Genomic DNA, 20169 nt, shown 5'->3' on the forward strand with positions numbered 1-20169 from the left:
GAACATTAGACGCTTTTGATGGATTTTCAAGGCGAGTACTACGGAAAAGGACTGCGAAACAACAAAGATCACAAAAGACAAGCTGTTTTAATTCACATTTGTCTTTTTTATAATACATATTTGAGTAAAATCTACTTCAATACACTGATAGTACAAGGGGGGAAAAGCATATACTTCAAATATGGAGCACACCATCTAGTTTACCTTGACGTAGACGTCCCCTTCACTCCCTTTTCATGAGCAGTAAAAAAAAAAAGAGGAAAAAAGGAAGTAAAGTGTTTGGAGAAACCGACAGTGCCGTGGAATAACAGTAGCCTGGTAAAAACCATCCTGATCAGGTGACGTCACATCCCGTTTGGCTCTGTCTGAAATCACTGTGAGCGGGACTACTTGCCTTGACTGACAACTCCTTCAGCCAATCAGCGTCACCAAATCACTCAAAACGGTAAAAACTTTTTTCTTCAGAGAAACTCGGCTGGTGCATACTCTTGTTCTTGTTTATTTGTTGTTATTGAGTCTATTTCTGCAATAACTGCAGTGGTTTACTAACATTAATGTTACCGCTCGCTAATTCAGGAGCCACCATACTGTTTTTCCGGCCTTGATTGGCCCGTGCACTTTGTAATTTCTGTAAATCTGTGGGGGCGGGCTGGAGGCCAGACAGATCTGCAGAACCAAACAGAATGTGAGGTCACCTGATCAGGATGGTTTATCAGGCTAGAATGACAGAGCGTCAGACAAAGCATAAAGACAGGAAACTATGTCTGTACTGATACATACCTGCCGAGTATCAAAAAACATTTCATTTTTCTTTACAACAAAGTCTTGTCAGGCTTTTTTTTTTCTCCTTTATATTTTGTTTGATTAGAAAAAAAAGTATTTTGTTTATTTTACAATCTAAGGCTGCCCATCTTCTGGGTAGTATGAGCTCTGAAGGATGTGTGTTCGGGTCCCTTTTAGAGTTTTTGGGCTTCCGCCCCAAAAAGCAGTTCCGTTATGAGAGCTGGCTTCTCATTGGAGAATAATTTCAGGTCAAAGGTCAGTGGGGTCGGGCCTCAGACAATCAGAGGGCAGCTGAGCTCTGTGGAAGTCCTCCATTTTGTCAGCAGTCCAGAGTCACTTCCTGTACCTCAGCCAGGGGGCAGAGCCTCAGCCTGGGGGTGGAGCTCTCAGGATGCCGGGGTGTCTGCTGATGGGGGGCTGGGCTGGAGGTCCTCTGTGGAGGGGGGCAGAGCCTCTGATTGTGCTGCTTGGGAGGAGGGGGAAAGCTGGAATTGGTCTGGGGGCTGGGCGGGTGTAGTGGGCGGGGCCTGGAGCTGGGCAGGTGTTGTGGGCGGGGCTGGGTGAAGCTGGCCGAGGACAGAGAGCTGTGGCAGCACGTGGGCCATGGTCGCCGGTTTGGCCAGGATGAGCTGCGGCACGGGCCGGCCCGTGGTCAGCTGGAGCGTGGGGGCACCGGGCGGTTTGGCCTGGATGAACTGAGCTAGCTGGCCAGATGCGTTCGCCTGGATGAGCTGGGCTAGCTGGCCAGACGCATTGCCCTGCATTAGCGAGGCTAGCTGGTTAGCTGGTATGGTGATTATGGTGATCTTCTCGCCTGCCTTGGAGCCGCCTGGCAGCATGGTGGGCAGGGCCTGGATCACCAGTTTGGGCGGGGCGCTGCCGCCGACCGTCACCGGGACTCCGGAGGTGGTGAGGATGGAGGAGTTTAGTGTCACCTGACCCAGAGAGTTGGTCATAACCATAGGCATGGCTCGGATGGTCCTGCAGGCCAAATACACGAAGTTAGAAAAATTACTAAAGAAGTTCTTTCCTGCCTCATACAGAGGAGTGTAACAGGAAGGGTACAGAGGAGTGTAACAAGGGTACAGAAGCATGCAACAGGAAGGGTACAGAGGAGTGTAACCGGAAGGGTAGAGAGGTGTGCAACAGAAAGGGTACAGGAGTGTAACAGGAAGGGTACTAAATTGTAGAAGAAATTACACCGCTCCTTACATATTACTTTAATTTGCGACAGGGGAGTTTATTTTCCTTGAAATGTTCCTACAGTATGCTGTAAGTCAGTGGTTCCTAAATGGTGTGCTGCCGTGGCACACTTGTGTGCGATGAGACAAGCCCAGGTGTGCCATGGGATTTTGTGACAAACGGGGGTTAAATTGAGCTGCCTGGTGCCATCAACCGAAAGGGGACTCAGACAGCTATATATTTATTATGAAACATAAAATGATGTCACTATTCTAACTGATTAAACCTCGAAATTACGTGCAAAAGGGCCCAAAACACTATTAAAAGAAATATTTTTCAATCAATGACACCCCTGTACTCTACAGATGAATGGACTATTCCTATTATTATTATCATCATCATTAATAAATAATAATAATGTAGCTGTTTTAATTAGATTTGCTGTCATTTGATGGGAGAAATGTGTTTACGAAAGATGATGGTGACTGAGGAAACTTAACATTAGGCCAGACAGGGTTCTTGCACCATTTTTAAAGATGCAATATGTAAATTTAAGTAAGATTATTACATTAAATTACCTAAGAATGAGTAGACATATGTCATGCACTTTTTCTGTTGTCTACTTACATTATCTAAAATGTTTTCAACAATGTTCCAACCCAGAGAAATCCTCAATTCTATTCAAAGACACGTTTGGAGCGTTTCACATGATCGCATGTAGATGACGTCATCGCCTCTTTCCAGCAAACGCTGATAAAAGGAATAATTTGTTTTCTTTTTGTGCTGAGTTTGCATGTTCGTTTCCTCCAGATAGGAACCCCCCACTAAAAATATATAATAATAATAATAAAAAAGAAAAAGAAATCGGCCTTGTGATCGCAGGCAGCGGCCGATGCCGATCGGCCTGATAAATCGGCCGGCCAATTACCGTAAATTCCGGACTATAAGCCGCACCGGTGTATAAGCCGCACCTTCAAAGTTGACTATTTTTTTCTTATATAAGCCGCACCGGACTATAAGCCGCGGGTATTTTAATGGTATTTTTTTTTTTTTTTTTTTGTGTTTTAATGTTTAATTACCATATGTAAGGGTTCATGCACAGAGGGGATTGTAGAGGAAGCTCCCATTTATTAACATTTCAACAAAACAACATAACACAACACCACCTGTGTTGTTTTTTACAGTGCACACAGTGTCATACAGTGTCATACAGTGTGGTGAAAAGAGGGCAAGAGAGGAAATTAAAACTTATTATAGTTATATAGGATTTATAGTTAGAAAGAGTGCTAAAAAAGAGAGTTGTTTTTCTTTTCTTTTTTTTGGGGGGGAAAAAATCCATAGACAAGCCGCACCGTTATATAAGCCGCAGGGGCCAAAAAAGGCCAAAAAACGGGAAAAAAGGTGCGGCTTATAGTCCGGAATTTACGGTAATCGGTCGGCCCCTAGTAATGAGTGTTGCGTCCGTCTCACACACTTTCTAATGACACTGCCGATATGTTTCAGCTGTGTTTACATGTGATCAACTCCGCTGAAAATGGCTCACATGTTTTGCGTCATCAATCAGTTGCAACCCGCAAATAAAAGCATAAATCGGAATTCTCCGATCTCATATCTAGGCTGAAAGTCAGCCGATTCCGATCACTGGGTGCATCTCTACTATTGTGGCTATGTGTCTTCCCCAGAAAATGTCTCAAATCCCTGAAGATGTCAGTTGAACTGGTGTTGGAGGCGTTACTGACCTGGTGTTGGAGGCATTGGTGGGGATGACGGTGACGTAGGTCTGTTGAGGCTGGCTGCCTGCGGGGGGCTCAGACGCCCCTTGCTGGGCGGCCGTCACCCCGTCCTCCTCAACCTCCTCGCCCTCCTCGCCGTCATCGATCACGCGGATGTTCTTAGGCATGTCTTTGAACTGGTAGGCCAGCCGCTGGCCTTCCACCTTGGCCAGGATGCCACGCTGGTAGTAATACCTGCACACACAGACACACATATTGCCCTGGTTGACGAGTCCAAAAGTGAGCATGCATATCAGCTTAGTTTGGTACGAGCATTCAAACAATCATATGATGGTGAAATGTGATTTTTGTTTCGCTCGTAATTTTCCTCTAATTAAAGAGCTGAAGGTCCCAGACCGGTGCTGCCATCAGGACCACATCGTCTGCAAAAAGTAGCGATGCAATCCTCAGCCCACCAAACTGCAACTCCTCCACCCCACGACTACGCCTCAAAATCCTGTCCATGAATATCACAAACAGGATAGGTGAAGAGGCGCAGCCCTGGCGGAGGCCAACCACCACCGGGAATGAGTCCGACTTGCTGCCGAGAACCCAGACACAGCTCTCGCTTTGGGAGTACAGAGATTGGATGGCCCTGAGTAGTGACCCCTTACCCCATACTCGCACAGCACCTCCCACAGTATCTCCTGGGGAAGCCGGTCATAAGCCTTCTCCAAATACACAAAACACATGTAGACCAGATGGGCATACTCCCAGGCCTCCTCCAGGATCCTTGCGAGAGTGAAGAGCTGGTCTGTTTTTCCACAAACAGGACGGAATCCGCATTGTTCCTCTTCAATCATCCATGTGTCATCCATGACAGCCCCTCAACACCCAGAGCCTTCAGCATTTCTGTTGTACGCTATAGACCAAATCAGCGGGATGTTTACATTTACTTCCGGGTACCCCTGAGGTCCACACATTATAATGGCGGTGGACGGCACAAACTGACGTGTTGAAGACAAAAACAGACAAAGAAGACAAAAATGGTTCGTCCGTGTTGTGTTGTTGTTTAATATCATTCATAACAACACTTTCACTAACGTTAGTGGAGACCAGACTAGCTAATTTACCTGTTGGACCAGACCAGAGTAGACTTGACGCTAAATTAAATTAACGTGGCGTCAGTAGCTCTGTTTGTAACGTTAACGTAACCTCGCGTCACCAGGCTCTTCCACGTTAACGAGTCTGCAAAACAGCGAGTTTGACAGACAAACAAACGTTATTAGCTAGCTAACACTACATAAAACAAACACAGAAGAAAGGCTAGATACGTCGGACAAGCATGTTTACCAACCGTTTAACCATTTAAATTGAAAGGAGTCGGCCGAAAACAACGAGAGGGTTTGACAGCATTTATTTGACAACACGCACATTTAAACCTGCCGCCTTCCCCAAGTGGTACCCGGAAGTAAATTTGTTTACATGGTGACGTCACGGTGATTTGGTCTATTCACCTTATGTCGCCTCGCCCACTTTTTCCCTCCGTGTCAGATGCAATTGTATTTGTTCTTCGGGTTCAGCGTTAGCTGGCCGGTTGCATGCATGTAAACATCGATAAACTATATTACCATAAAGTATGAATGAAGTTTGGCAACATTCAGCAGCTACACTGCAGCGAGTGTGGCCAACTTCAGTTACATGCTCATAGCGTTACTGCTTCAAGGAGCTGATGGCTATACCCGGTCGGCATAATGTTAGTTACAAAAGCACACAGAGTGTTTTCTCACTGACAGTAGGGGTTGACAGTAGGGCTGCACAATTAATCGTATTTTCATCGTCATCGCAATATGAACATGCGCAATAAACACATCGCAAAGACTGCCTGAAACGCAATAATAACAAAAGTGGTTTTATTTACATGCGTCATGCATTCCCACTCAGCATCTGATCATTTTATCTCGTGTTGTAAATCCAGCGTACACCTTTCCCTTGCAACAGTGTGCCCCGCCCCTCTGCCGAAGCCCAAACACTGTGTGTACAGTAGTTTCAGCTAGAGTCAGTGTGTATTTCATTTCTTTATTCAGTGGGCATAACCCTAACCCTTAAACTTCAACCAATTAATACTATCAGTTAATCAGTTAAAAAAAGTTCACTTTACCCCAAGTAATTAAAAAACACTTGCTGCATGGTAAAAATGGTAAAAGAAAAATAGCTATACAATCGATCTCTTAAATAACTCTTGCAGGCGACCTGCTGTGTATTGTGTAGGCCAGCGGTTCCCAAAGTTTTCCGCCCAAGTAGCACTACGTACCAAACCAAATTTCCCACTTCCACTGCGTATACCAAGCCCCCCCTTCCCTAAAATTAACTTTGCTGATTTAACCATGCAATAGCAGCAGAAAGACTACATGACAATATAAGGCTACTAGCTGGTTCAAAACGGACACACACCTGCCAGCATTAGGCTGTGAAAAAGAGGACCCCGTTGAAAAAAAAAATCCCTCTCCCCTTCTCAGGCAGGTGTAGCCTACATTAGTGTGATAATGATTGTGGTTGATAGTAAAACCTTACATTTTCTTCACTGGCAATCGTCAATTTATGCTGCTCAACGCTCAACATGCGGTGCGGTGGAAGATTTAAGAGGATGACATTTGAATGTGAAGATAGCCTACACAACACAAACACAGCACCGTCCTCGCCTGCATGAGTCATTTAAGAACTACCTAGATTGTATAGCTTATTTTTCGTGCAACACTTTTTTTTTTTAACTTGGGGTCAATTTATGTTTTTGTTATGTTTTCTTTTAAAATTATAAGATTGTCAGCTACTGCTCCTCATGGCAGAGAAACCTAATGTTCAGAGTAAAATATTTCGTAAATTCAATTTTTGAGTCTATAGCTGTGTTTCCATTACCCTCAGAAATGCGCAGAATCTAAATATCGCAATAAAAATCGGGTAATGGAAACACGTAAATTTCGAAAAACCTCCCAAATATCGCAAAAAGTTGTTGCGCTCTCATGAGGTGGTTTTTCAGACGTGTCGATATAGCAGTTTATCGCAAAAGTGTAATGGAAACACATTTTCCGCATTTGCACGTCACGTGACGCAGTTCTTCTCCTTTGGAAAATGAGAAGTGAGGGAGAAAGGGTTCGATAAGTCGTGGCAAAACCTCCGCAGCAAGTGGAAAACTTTGAAGCAACGCTACCTAGCAGAAAGACGAGTGTTGTGCAAAAGCAGAGCCGGGGGAGAAGAACAGAGAATTTTTAATGGCAGAAATTGGTTAGAATTAAGTAGAGAATCCATGGTGACAGGCTGTGTGTGTGTGTGCGCATTTGGCACAGCGGCGAGATGAGGGGATGAAAGGCACTGCTGACTTAAGTGATTCAGGTGCAATGTTATAATACACAACATTCTGATTATTGGACCAAATCAGCCTTTTTTTCCATCCATCTCTAAATCGGACCAGTTTTATTTCCTTTTTTCCTCTGTCTGTCGCGCTCACTGCATTCACCGCAGCCAGCAACATGTTGCCACTCATTTTCTTTTGAATTGATAATCAGGCTTGTTTATATGCGTTGTAACTTCATGTTGTGATTTGCATTGACCATTGGTTGGATTTGAGCATGCAGGGGACGGGATATCGGGCAGATCCCCGTGCGTAATCACTGTGGCAGCTGCTGGTAACGGGGAATTGCGTTCAGGTGTGCGCGCCGTCACTGACTTCAAACTCAACTTCAATGGAAACGCCTGCAAGTCGCAATTGTACTTTTTCGAAATTGTAGAAATATCGCAATTATTTTGCGAAAAACTGTAATGGAAACACAACTACTGTGAATCTTTACATCAAAGCAAAACTAGGGTATGCAAATTAACAACTATTTATCAGCATGCAAGGTCATTGATTAATACCATGCTGTACAACAACAACAACAAAAAAGAGTGTGACCAAAATCTGTGCTGGTGCAACCAACTGAGAAAGACGGTCGCAAAAGTGCTACCAGTGGAAAAGTTCGTTTGGAGCCCTGATAATATAATATAATATAATATAATATAATATAATATAATATAATATAATATAATATACAGTGGGTTCGGAAAGTATTCAGACCCCCTTAAATTTTTCACTCTGTCATATTGCAGCCATTTGCTAAAAGCAATTAATTTCATTTTTTTCCTCGTTCATGCACACACAGCACCCAATATTGTCAGAAAAACACAGACTTGTAGACATTTTTGCAGATTTATTACAAAAAAAACACTGAAATATCACATGGGCATAAGTATTCAGACCCTTTGCTCAGTATTGAGTAGAAGCACCTTTTTGAGCCAATACAGCCATGAGTCTTCTTGGGAATGATCCAACAAGTCTTTCACAAATGGATTTGGGGATCTTTTGCCAATCCTCCTTGCAGATCCTCTCCAGTTCTGTCAGGTTGGATGGTGAACGTTGGTGGACAGCCATCTTCAGGTCTCTCCAGAGATGCTCAATTGGATTTAAGTCAGGACTCTGGCTCGGCCATTCAAGAACATTCACAGAGTTGTTCTGAAACCACTCCTTCGTTATTTTAGCTGTGTGCTTGGGATCATTGTCTTGTTGGAAGGTGAACCTTCGGCCCATTCTGAGGTCGTGAACACTCTGGAAAAGGTTTTTGTCCAGGATATCAATGTACTTGGCTGCATTCATCTTTCCTTCAATTGCAACCAGTCGTCCTGTCCCTGCAGCTGAAAAACACCCCCACAGCATGATGCTGCCACCACCATGCTTCACTGTAGGAATGGTATTAGGCAGATGATGAGCAGTGCCAGGTGTTCTCCACAAATACCGCTTAGAATTAAGACCAAAAAGTTCGATTTTGGTCTCATCAGACCAGAGAATTTTATTTCTCAGAGTCTGGGAGTCCTTCAGGTGTTTTTTGGCAAACCCGATACGGGCTTTCATGTGTTCTGCACTGAGGAGAGGCTTCCGTCGGGCCACTCTGCCATAAAGCCCCGACTGGTGGAGGGCTGCAGTGATGGTTGTCTTTCTAGAACTTTGTCCCATCTCCCTGCTGCATCTCTGGAGCTCAGCCAGAGTGATCTTTGGGTTCTTCTTTACCTCTCTCACCAAGGCTCTTCTCCCCCAGATGCTCAGTTTGGCCGGACGGCCAGTTCGAGGAAGAGTCCTGGTCGTCCCAAACTTCTTCCATTTAAGGCTTATGGAGGCCACTGTGCTCTTTGGAACCTTAAGTGCAACAGAATTTTTTTTGTAGCCTTGGCCAGATCTGTGCCTTGCCACAATTCTGTCTCTCAGCTCTTCAGTCAGTTCCTTCGACCTCATGATTCTCATTTGCTCTGACTTTACACTGTGAGCTGTAAGGTCTTATATTGACAGGTGTGTGCTTTTCCCAATCAAGTCCAATCTATATAATTAAGCACAATGAAGGTGTAGGCCCATCTCAAGGATGATCAGAAGAATTGGACAGCACCTGAGTTAAATATACAAGTGTCACAGCAAAGGGTCTGAATACTTATGGCCATGTGATATTTCAGTGTTTTTTTGTAATAAATCTGCAAAAATGTCTACAAGTCTGTGTTTTTCTGACAATATTGGGTGCTGTGTGTGCATGAACGAGGAAAAAAATGAAATGGATTGCTTTTAGCAAATGGCTGCAATATGACAAAGAGTGAAAAATTTAAGGGGGTCTGAATACTTTCCGAACCCACTGTAATATAATATAATATAATATAATATAATATAATATAGACAGGCTGACCTGAGTGCCCGGCCCATGGTCTCGTAGTTCATGTCGGGCTTGTTCTTGTGTTTGCCCCACAGCTTTGACACGGCCTTGGAGTCCACGAGCTTGAAGATCCCCTTCTCCCTCTGCATCCACTTGATATACCTGGGACAGGTGTTCTTATCCTGCAGCAGCTCCAACAGGAACTCCCACAGGTAGGTGGTGTTACCTGGAGGAGACACACGCCCATCAACACAACACAAGGCATCGAGAACCAGTTCCAAAATTATGATTCCAAAGGAACCGAAACTCCAAATGAATTGATCAGGAATCTGCTTATAGATCCCTAAAAACAAATGCATGCAGAACAAACTTGAAATCCAAGTTCCCACCTGAACATATGAAGTGGCGGACATGGACCACTACATAGTGTTAATTTAAAATTGTATAAAAAAAATTATAAACTGTTGATGTTTTCAAAAGTTCATAATAAACAACAAGAAATGTTATGACTATGACTTGTGTAATGTTTCTTTTTCTTTCTGTGAAATAAGCATGTGACCTGCTTTGACCCCGCCCCTCAGAGAATCGGAATAGAGCTCCATAGACATTTAGACAAATCCTTATACAGTATAACTAGTTTTAATGCTGGATCCAAGCCAACCCGTGACCTACTGAATCGTGAGTGACCATAAAACATTCGGTTTAAGCAACCCCCCCCCCCCCTCCCGTTTTTTGGGGGTCTTTCTGTTCTCGCTTAAACCGAATGTTTTATGGTCACTCACCATTCTCTGGAAGACTGGTTGGCTTGGTTCCAGCCTTAAAACTTGTTATATACAGATTTATCGAAATGTCTATGGAGAAAATTAATGCAGAACTTATTTCTGGGGGAAATGACATCACGAAAAGTCATGTGACTGTTGAGCTCTATTGAGAATTGTTAAGAAGCAGAATGGATAAGGAGAATGGTTACAAACCAAATGTTACCCAACCCAAGCCTACCAGCAGGGGCAGAGTTTCAACACACCTTTGCCTTCTCTTGCTCTCTTCTTTATCCCCAGATCAAAGGAGCCGTTGGATGCAGGCTGGTGTGTCTTGGGTTTACGTCCACCTGGACAAACACAAACACACGCACACACAGTACAACTAGTAAACTATAGGGCAAAATCCTTTAATCTATTGTTACGCTCCTATTAGTGGCTAAGGGGATATGGATGGGGTAGGCTACTGAGACCGAGGAAGAGCAAAAGAAGGGGAGGCCCTGTAGGACAACAGCCCGTCTGAATGGACTGAACAGGAGGAACAGGCCAGGCCAACACTGACCTCCTCTCTTCTTCTTGGCGGCAGGTTCACATTCAGGAATGGGGAAGGAGTCTTCTTCCTCTATGGGTCCACAGTCTGTAGAGACCTCCACCACCGTCTCCATCATCACATCCTCCACTGGAGTCAAACACACATCACATGACAACATCACATGTAAAGATGGGTATCGTTAAGGAATTAACGATACTACTACTACTCTTATCGATACTGCTTATCGATCCGGTACTTTAACGGTACTCTTATCGGTTCTTTTTTGATATTTTTAAGAGAGAAAAACTAAACAAGTGGGACTGGGTTAGGTTCATTGTAGCTGCAGCTTTAACAAAAAAAGAGCAAAATCTCTGGGTGTTTTTATTATTCATTAAAATATCCAGCATTATATAAGAATTTCAATCTCCTCCTACCACTGCCAATACCAACATTCAGTTAGAAAAAGCATATAAACAGTGGTGTAGTAGTAAATACAGAGGTGGGTAAACTATCCAAAGTGAGTAGCTTACCTATACCTTGTTTCCCCTCATTAATTGATACAGTTGAATTGAAAATAGGTGAGTAAACTCTCTGCCTCATTTCAAAGAGGTGGGTAATCGGCATTATATATCTATAATACCGATTACTTTTGTTTTTGTATTCGATAAAACTAGGCATCGATTCGCCCGCCCTGCAGCTCGCCGAGCTGGCCCTGCAGCTCGCATACGCAACTCGGCTGCTGCGTGGCCTCGCCTGCCGTATTGGTGCACGGGCAATGTCTCCCTCTCCCTCCCTCAGTCTCTCTCCTCCGCTCTCTCTCCCCATCCTCTCAGTATCTCTCGTGTGTGTGTGTCACTGATAATAACATCATCAGTGATATCACAATGATATGTATGACATCACTGAACTATAGCCTCAGCCTTAGGGCAATTAATCCGCCCTAATTAAAAAATCTGGCTCAGTCAGGAGCCACATTACCAAATCTATAGCGATAGATAGATAGATAGATAGATAGATAGATAGATAGATAGATAGATAGATTAGAACGATTTAAATATAATAATCAATGAGACGGTATTTGGGGCGGAAAAATCGATTATCAACCATTATAGATTCATGCACATTGAAAATCGAATATAAAATACATCTTCTTATTAGAATTTGAGAAGTGTCCGTGTGAATATTTACATAAATAGCATTTTTGTCTTTTAGTGTGTAATGTATGGTGTAATGCTTAGACACTGGGCTGCATTTTTCTCTTGCTAGCACGAGCTTGCTGCCTTCTTACGTGACCACTCCTTCTGTTGCATCATGTGCCAGCTGAGTGAGGTACACCCTTTGCTGGACTGGTATAAAAGTTAACACACCGTGAGCTCTAGAGATTGAAGTGAGACAAAGTAACAATGTTGTCGAATGTCGGTCAAAACGGGTTCATTAATTTCAATCGGTTACATTCTTGACGGTGGTTAATCGACTAATGGTTAATCGTTAACATCACTACTTTTAACATTATAATTAAATTGTGCTCAGTTTTGGCCGTTTTCTGAGTGTTTTCGTATTAGTCTAAATTAAAAAAAAAAGACTAGTCTTCATGGAAATTAGTCGCCAGGAACATCCCTAGTATGCAAAAACTACAGGTTAAGAACTTCTTTTCAAAATACAAAAATGTGAAATCTTTATCATATCGGTTATCGGCCATGAGAAGCAGATATTTATCGGTTATCGTATTGGATGAAAAAATCCATATCGTGCATGCCTATGTGAGACTACAGGGAGGATGACGTCATGACGGCATGTTTATTTAGCTGTGTTGCGTGTTTGTTTACCTGTGTTGCGTTCGTTGTGAAGGCTGCCGGGCGACTCCATGTGGAGCAGTGCTTCGGCCGCCTCGAAGGTCTTGTCAAAACACACCATGTCATGTGACATCTCCACTGTCAGAGAGGAGAGAACAAGCTGTCACCAGCAAGAAACATGCTTCAATGTGAGCCTCTAGTTGGAACGTTGTCGGTGGTAATATAGCTAGACATGCATACTCCAATGTCAGCTCAGCCAGGGGAGTCCCCAGCAAAATGAGTGTGATTTCACTATGATTCCACAATGACTAGAAGTTAGCCCAAGGCGAGAATGTAGTGCATATACTCATAGCTTTCACTCTCTCCTGTTATCTCCCATCTACATCATAGTATACTTGGCCATAGCTTTCACTCTCTCCTGTTATCTCCCCATCCACATTTCTCAATTAAAATTCTAGATTTTGTATGGTGTTCTGGTATGATTTAGGCAGATAGACATTTTGGCCCTGCTAACTAGGTCATATAACTGTATAGATGAAGATTGTTCTTCACAGAGCCCGTTTAGACCACTAACTCGACCCAACTCGGCCCAGCTCCGATCTCAGTAAAGTACAGGTCTGAATGCACCCAATGCGCATTGAAATCCAACCACCTCAGGCCACCTTCAACTGTCAGAAATCCACAACCAATAGAACGCCATGATAGTGTCACATGATCCCTGGGTCCCAGGGATGATTTCCCCCCCACCCGTCTGCATCTGTTTAACAAAAATGATTTGTATCTGTATCTGTACTCAGAGGGGGCGTGGCTTAAATAAAGGTGGGTGGGGTTTAGACTGAAAGTGGGTGGGGCTTACATTTGTTTGTAGTTGTTGTTGTTGGCAATTCAGCGTGCCGAGATGCCATCAAAACATTCAAAGTATGGCTAAGGTATCCAATGAAGTACACTATTTGTATGGGTATCACTTAAAAGTTGAAGGGTAATGGTATTGTCATGTTTAACTATACCAGCCTTAATCACCAGTAGAGATATTGACACGTGTATCATTCACCCGAGTACTCGGCTCGTCCCTACTACCGCAGTGATACTGTGATGCGGTCACAGGTGTGTGTTTAAAGATTATTTTACAACGGCTTTGAGTGCGGCTCAGCCAATCACAATCAAGGACCAGAACTATCCCATTTAATAAAATTTAATATTTGTCAGTATTTTGTCATATCATCAAGAATATGGTTATGGCAGAAATACCCTGCTGATATTATTTGAGGGCTACATCGCCCAGCTCGACTCACCTGTCTCCACCACCTCTGTGACCACCTCCTCCTCGGCCACGTCCTGCAGCAGGTAGGTGTCGTCATCGTAGACCAGCACCTGGGCGGCGTAACACTGCTCCCCCTCCTGGGCCTGGGCAGCGTAGCACTGCTCCACCTGGTAGGAGGCAAAGTCATGGAGAGTGAGACAGGTGAAAGATACCAGGGTAGACACAACCTAACGCACAACCTAAAGTCCTCCTGTTTTGGGATGAAAAAAGTGACCGTCACACCTAAAGGTGACTAGTTTGACCCCTGACCTGAGCACAGATGGGCACCTCCTCCACGATCACCGCTGGGCACTCCTCCTCCACAAGCTCCTCCTCCACACCCTGCTCCTCCTCCTGCAGCTCTACGCCCTCCTGCACCTGAAGGAATGATTTTTATTTGACAGGTGTTAAAATACATAATGATCAGAAGGCAGCCCTCATGTTTACAAATGGCTCATGAGTGAGTATCACTGACCTCCTCCTCCACGCCTTCCTGCATCTCCTCCATGATGACCGCCTCCTGCACCACCTCCTCCTCCTCCACCTGTTCACTCTGCACAGAAACAACAGGCAGGAAATACAGTTTACAATGTGGAGATTTTTTTTTCTGTCCCTGCGTTGTGGGGTGGGAGTCATGCTGGAAGACCTGGCTGTGTGGGTTATGGATGGGAATTTCATGCATTTTCCTTAACCGTTAGTCGCGCAACTGATCAATTAATCATTAACGTTGTTTCTCTCCCCAACCAGTAATTATAATATCACAAGCGAGGGGAAATGTCTGAGCATGACAGGTGATTATGAATATATGTACTGATTATGGTGTAAAATGTGATGTGAAATATAATGCTAAAAAGAGTGTCATCATGATCTGTAGAACAAAAGAGGACAAGGACCTTTCTTTTCCTTCTTTCTATCTGTCAGGTCAGGTTCTGACAGTGTGTGATAAAACAAAGTACCGGTATTTGGGTCACATCATTACTGACCAACTGAGTGATGATGATGACCTATACAGGCAGAGGCGTATGCTGTATGCTCAAGCCAACATGTTGAGGAAGAAGTTCTACTTTTGTTCTAATGATGTCAAGATAAACTTGTTCAGAGCTTACTGCACTCCTCTGTATACTGCCCCCTTGTGGGTAAAATATAAGCAGACAAGCATTAAAAAGCTGCAGGTTGCTTATAATGATTGTATGAGAGTTCTACTTAGAAAACCCAGATGGTCGAGTGCCAGTCAATTGTTTTGTGAAGTAGGAGTGTGCACTTTTCATGCTCTTCTGAGAAATCTGACGTTTAAGTTTATTTGTCGTTTGAATGTATCTCATAATTTGATTATCATGCTGCTGACTCAACCCAGTTTCAGTAGTGTGAAATACCAATCGTACATTTGGAAACACTGGTATAGTGCCTTACTGTAGTGTTCTGATTGTTTTATTTTTTGTGTTTTAAATGTAGTGTTTGTTTTTTTTCTTGCTTGTGTGTCTTCTTATTGGACCTATGTGTCTGTCAATAAAGAGTTGAATGAATGAATATGTTACGCAAGTCCGAGTGCTTTCAAAATGAGTTAAGGCGATTTTCTCGTTTAACGTTATGTTACTAGCCTATTGAATCACAAACGTGTACGGTTACATAACGGTTGTTTTGTCAATCAAATGTATTATGAACCTTGGCATACTGTACCTCGTTGCATTAGTAAAACGTAGGGCCATGCTAGCCTAGGTAAACCCAGCACATAGTGACTGAGAACAGGTCTGAGAGCAGGTCACGTGGGGGATGGGTTTACCCAGGCTAGGGCCATGCCATCCTCCAGTCGACATAACACAAGCATGCCAAGGAGGGAAGGGGCGAGCTGGGCTGATACTTTGCTGCCGCTTGTATCAGCCCAGCGTCTTTGAGCATTAGGAAAAGCGCTATATAAATCCAATGTATTATTGATGACTAAAAGCAGCAAAATCCACTTAACGTTAGCTGATAGCCAGGTACAGTAGCGAACGTTAGCTTGTCAGTTTATCTGACTGAGAGAAAGGTTTTACGGGTGGCCAGCTAGTTTGATTAGATAGATGAGAGCAGATGATCACCCTCATGACGCGGAGTGGAGTAGATCGGAGTGGAGATGAATAGCAAAATGCCGCTTTTCACCTGAAGTCCGCTCCGGGTCTTGTGTGAGACAAATGGTGAGTAGAGATGGAACGATATGAAAATTTCATATCACGATTATAGTGACCAAAATTATCACGTTATCAGTATTATCATGGTTTGTTAAAATGTGCTGAAAATGTTCAAAAAGTACTAAATACACTCACAGAAATCATTACCAAGTTTTATATTGAAAACTCAGACCCAAAAAGGATTGATACACTCACTGAAATAATTTCTCCAAGGCTACGCGTTTGCATCTGGTAGACGGTTGCCAAGTTTGGTTGATGGACAGTACAGTATTTTACCATGTTTTTCAAAGCACTGTAATCATGGTAACACGGTAATCACGGTACCATGGTTTTAATGATAATGAAAATTTGAAACGGTACGGTTATCGTAAGGAAGTTACATCCCTAATGGTGAGATGCTAGAAGTAGAGCTAGGAGACAATATGACGACGGGATCATTTACATTTCAGTTAACGCGCATTAAACGACTTTTGGTATATTCAATACCTTGAAAACACGTTGGTAAAAATCAAGCATTTTCCAAACTTTCAAGACTTTGTACGAACCCTGTACCTTGAAAATAAGGTGGTTCAAAAATAAAAGTGGTTAAATGGAAACTTTTTTCTAAATGTTTTTTTCTTGATAAAAATGGGTCATTAAAAAGTATCAATAATTATCAATATCTACTGATATGAAATATTTTATATCGATATACTTTTTAGCTATATCGTGCCAACCGTAACAACAGTTGAAAATTAGACGTTTGGCTAACACTGACATATTTACAGTGATGTTGATTAATGTGCACTGTCCCTCAAATCAATCAATCAATCAAATAAATAATACAGGCTTACCTGCTGGGGCTCCTCCATCACAGTGACATACTCCACCATGTTTCCTCCACCGTCTGACACCACCACAGAGCTCATACCTCATTCCTGTAAAACAAAGGAGAGGATTTTCAGTTTTATCTCACTTGCATACAAGTGAATAGTGAGTGAGTCTGTGTGTGTGCGTGAGTGTGTGTGTGTGCGGTGTCATGTGAAAGTCCCACAGCACTAGGGCTGGGTAATATGACCAAAATCTCATGTCCCGATATAGGTCATTTCATATCCCGATAACGATATACATCACGATATAGCATAATTTCTATAAATTTAATTTATAGTTTATATAAAATGACCACATGGCCATTTATTTATGTAGCGGTTAAACCAGTTCAAATTTTGTCAATGTCAAACCCGACAAAGGATACATGCATTCAAAATACAGATATGCATGGCTATTCTTTACAACATAAACTAATGTATAATTAGTTGGAGGGCAGTAGAATGAAACACAAACTGAACCACACCACCAGTTACATTTTCAAAGATTACATTAGAGCAAAACGGGTAGAATAAGGCGGCATTCACACACAACGCGCTCATTTGAGCTGCCAGCGTCTTTCTGCAATTCATTCTCTATGTAAGGACGCGCTAAGCGCGCTCCTCTTTCAAGGAACGCACCTGGCGTTTAAACGCTGGTGGCGTCTATTTTTTTTGGCAGAGCACTCTGGACGTTTTAAGCTGAAAAAAGTTGAACATTTGGAGGAAAAGCACCCTGCTCGTCTTTTCACTCATCCTACCTCTTCTCCTCCCAGAGGGATCCTCAATCTCCGCTGCTGCCAGAATTGGCAATAATCTGGCTTTCATGTTCAGTCAACAACATCAAACAGACAAAACCAGCTGGCTACCATCCATGTAATTGTTGTGTCCTAAACTGTACTGCACGCAACTACAGGGGAAACAAAACGAAGCACAAAAAAACCCTGCTCCGTGTGCTGTATTTTGTGTGCAATGGAAGTGCTCTCAACATGATTTCCATAGCGTTCTTACTGAAAAAAGCGCGTTGGGTGTGAACGCCACCTAAAAGTTATTTATAGTTCAGTCCAGTTCTCTCAGTTCATTTATAAAGGAACAAAAATGCTCCACTTCGGGATTTCCATGTTACCAGTTCAGTTCACTCAACAAAAATACCCCACTCCAGGATTCCCAGTTATCTAACAAACACAACTCTCAAACCCAAAGGAAAGCTACAAGCTAAAGCTACTGTAACCAAAGCTAGACGACGTTTGGTTGTCGGCTTCTCAATGGATTTCCTTGAGAGGGTGAGAGGAGATGTTGACAGGTTTAACGTTACGATTACACACACAAATATGGATCATCAAACGCGGACTTATACGTCTGACCCTTTCAAAGTACATCACAAACTGTCCATTTTGCGGCAACTCGGCATCGCTGCTTAATCCAGAAACTTACTTCCGGGAACTCTTGTGTGTAAAAAAAAACCAGGGGCCGGTTGCACAAAGCACCTTAAGTTAAGATTTTACTTAGAGTCCGAGTTAAGGTGTCCATAAAATGAAATCGGTTGCACAAGACACCCTTAAATCTTGTGCTTACGTTTTTCTTTAAAATGATTAACCTTAAGGAGAAGATTTAAGCGTGTTTTGGGCAACCAATTTTATTTTATGGACACCTTAAATCGGACTCTAAGGAAAATCTTAACTTAAGGTGCTTTGTGCAACCATCCCAGGTCCATTGGAGTGACTGGAGATGCCGTGACTCTTCTTTCAGACCAGAGCCGTGTATATAGAGATTTAGAACACGGCTCTCTTGAATGCTCGATTCTGATTGGTCAATCAACAATATTCACCAGTCATTATTTCTCGACAACCGACCGCTGCTCTGCCACACCTGGATTAATCAGTTGATAAGAGCTTTTTGTCAGCAAGACACTACTAATTAGGCCAACCAGTTGCAGCTGTGGTGTCTTGTGTGCCAATTACGAATGAAACCGCTTTGTCGTTGAAAACGCTATTAAAAAATCTATTTGAATAATTATTTTTGTCAGATTATTGAATGATTTAGTTGTAGGCCGTGTTCTAAGCGGGATAATGTATATTGAGGCGGTGATTACTGGGAAATAATGACCTTCAGGTGAACGATTAAGCCCTCCGCTGGCGCGTCGGGCTCAATCCACCTGTCGGTCATTATTTCCCCGTAATCACCGCCTCAATATACATTATCCCTTACATATCTATTGTATGTATGCCGAATTGAATAGTGGCTCCTAAGGATTATTAAATTGTCTTAAATCATGTTGTAAGAGACATGTATGCTACGTTTGGCGAGAATAACGAAGCCGATGTTTTAAATGGCGTTTGGCTTGACATGAAAATGTCTAAAGTGAAGGAGGGCATGTATCGGGGCTATTCGTGACTAAAATGTTTCTGGCTTAGGACTCATTAGCCTGAGTGGTATACGTTACAGGTGTTTTGCCGAATTCTGCATCCCCGCCGAGAATTGCGTTCACCGTCGACGCTCATGATGCACCATATACAGACACACACACTCATGATGCACCAGTACAGCTACTGTTGACTTTCTGAGCGGGCTGGCACGTGACGTCACGGTCAGTCCGTACACAATGTGGGAGTCTGTAGCTACCGTTAGCTAACTCAATGCAGATAATTTACTTTGCTAAGCTTCTGCACACATCTGCAAGAGTTAACGTTAAGCAACTTAGTGCTGCTCAAACTATTTGTTAACAAGTAGTTAGTGGTAATTAACATTATATATCCAATGATAGCCATACAGTAACTCAAGATTAGACGCCCACAGTTAAATAACTTATAGCATTATAGTGATCACAAACTAGTTAGCCAATAGCTCGGATGCACCGAGCTAAGCTAACACAATTAGCGTTGCTAGCGTTCCACTTAAACGGCTAATGGCAGCGTTCATCACAATCAATAGCATAATCTTGGCCAAAAAGCACACTTCTATCTATGAGATATGAGAATGTGGACCCGTGCATGCAGGTCATTTTGAAATAACCCAGCTTAATCCATGTCTTGCTCTTACCTTGTTTTGCTTTTGCTAGTTAAAAGTAAGCTTCTCGCTAGCTGGGCCTACAGCTAACCTAACGTTAGCTAGCCAAGTTGACAAGGCCCAGACGCCTACTTCGTTCGCAAAAACAACTGTTTGCAACAGCTGAGTTCCCTAAGATAACAGTGTAAACAGCTGTGGATGTGTAGCATTGAGCTATAAAAAGCTAACAGGAGTTTGTCTGTGATCACTGCTTCTGCTTGTTTCTGTCCCCTTGCTTTCCGGCGCGAGCCGCCTCTCTTCAGCAGAGCGGACACACACCGACCGTCATGACGTCACGAGGACGAACCGACCGACCGCAGCCCAACAACAC

At 43.1% G+C, this 20169-nt stretch overlaps 1 protein-coding gene across 1 annotated transcript; it reads right to left on the reverse strand.

The window, feature by feature from the left end:
* Positions 1-788: 788 nt before the first annotated feature.
* On the reverse strand, positions 789-20096 carry elf2a (E74-like factor 2a (ets domain transcription factor)). The gene is made up of 11 exons (XM_083651493.1): positions 19833-20096; positions 16782-16865; positions 14259-14336; positions 14054-14161; positions 13776-13911; positions 12517-12621; positions 10721-10837; positions 10425-10508; positions 9434-9626; positions 3705-3932; positions 789-1764 (listed from the first exon to the last, which is right to left on the reverse strand). Exons 2-11 carry the CDS (start codon positions 16854-16856, stop codon positions 1170-1172), a joined length of 1719 nt encoding a protein of 572 aa, XP_083507619.1. The 5' UTR covers positions 16857-16865; positions 19833-20096; the 3' UTR covers positions 789-1169.
* Between the last annotated feature and the right edge of the window lie 73 nt (positions 20097-20169).

This window comes from Poromitra crassiceps (assembly GCF_964638095.1).
Source record: "Poromitra crassiceps genome assembly, chromosome: 15".
Taxonomy (NCBI): Eukaryota; Metazoa; Chordata; class Actinopteri; order Beryciformes; family Melamphaidae; genus Poromitra; species Poromitra crassiceps.

Coding starts and splice junctions, on each gene's coding strand:
- elf2a (XM_083651493.1), bottom strand. CDS start 16,856: ATGAGCTCTGTGGTGGTGTCAGACGGTGGAGGAAACATGGTGGAGTAT. Junction 14,162..14,258: donor AGGAAGGCGTGGAGGAGGAG/GTCAGTGATACT, acceptor TCATTCCTTCAG/GTGCAGGAGGGCGTAGAGCT. Junction 3,933..9,433: donor ACCATGGGCCGGGCACTCAG/GTCAGCCTGTCT, acceptor CTGTGTGTGCAG/GTATTACTACCAGCGTGGCA.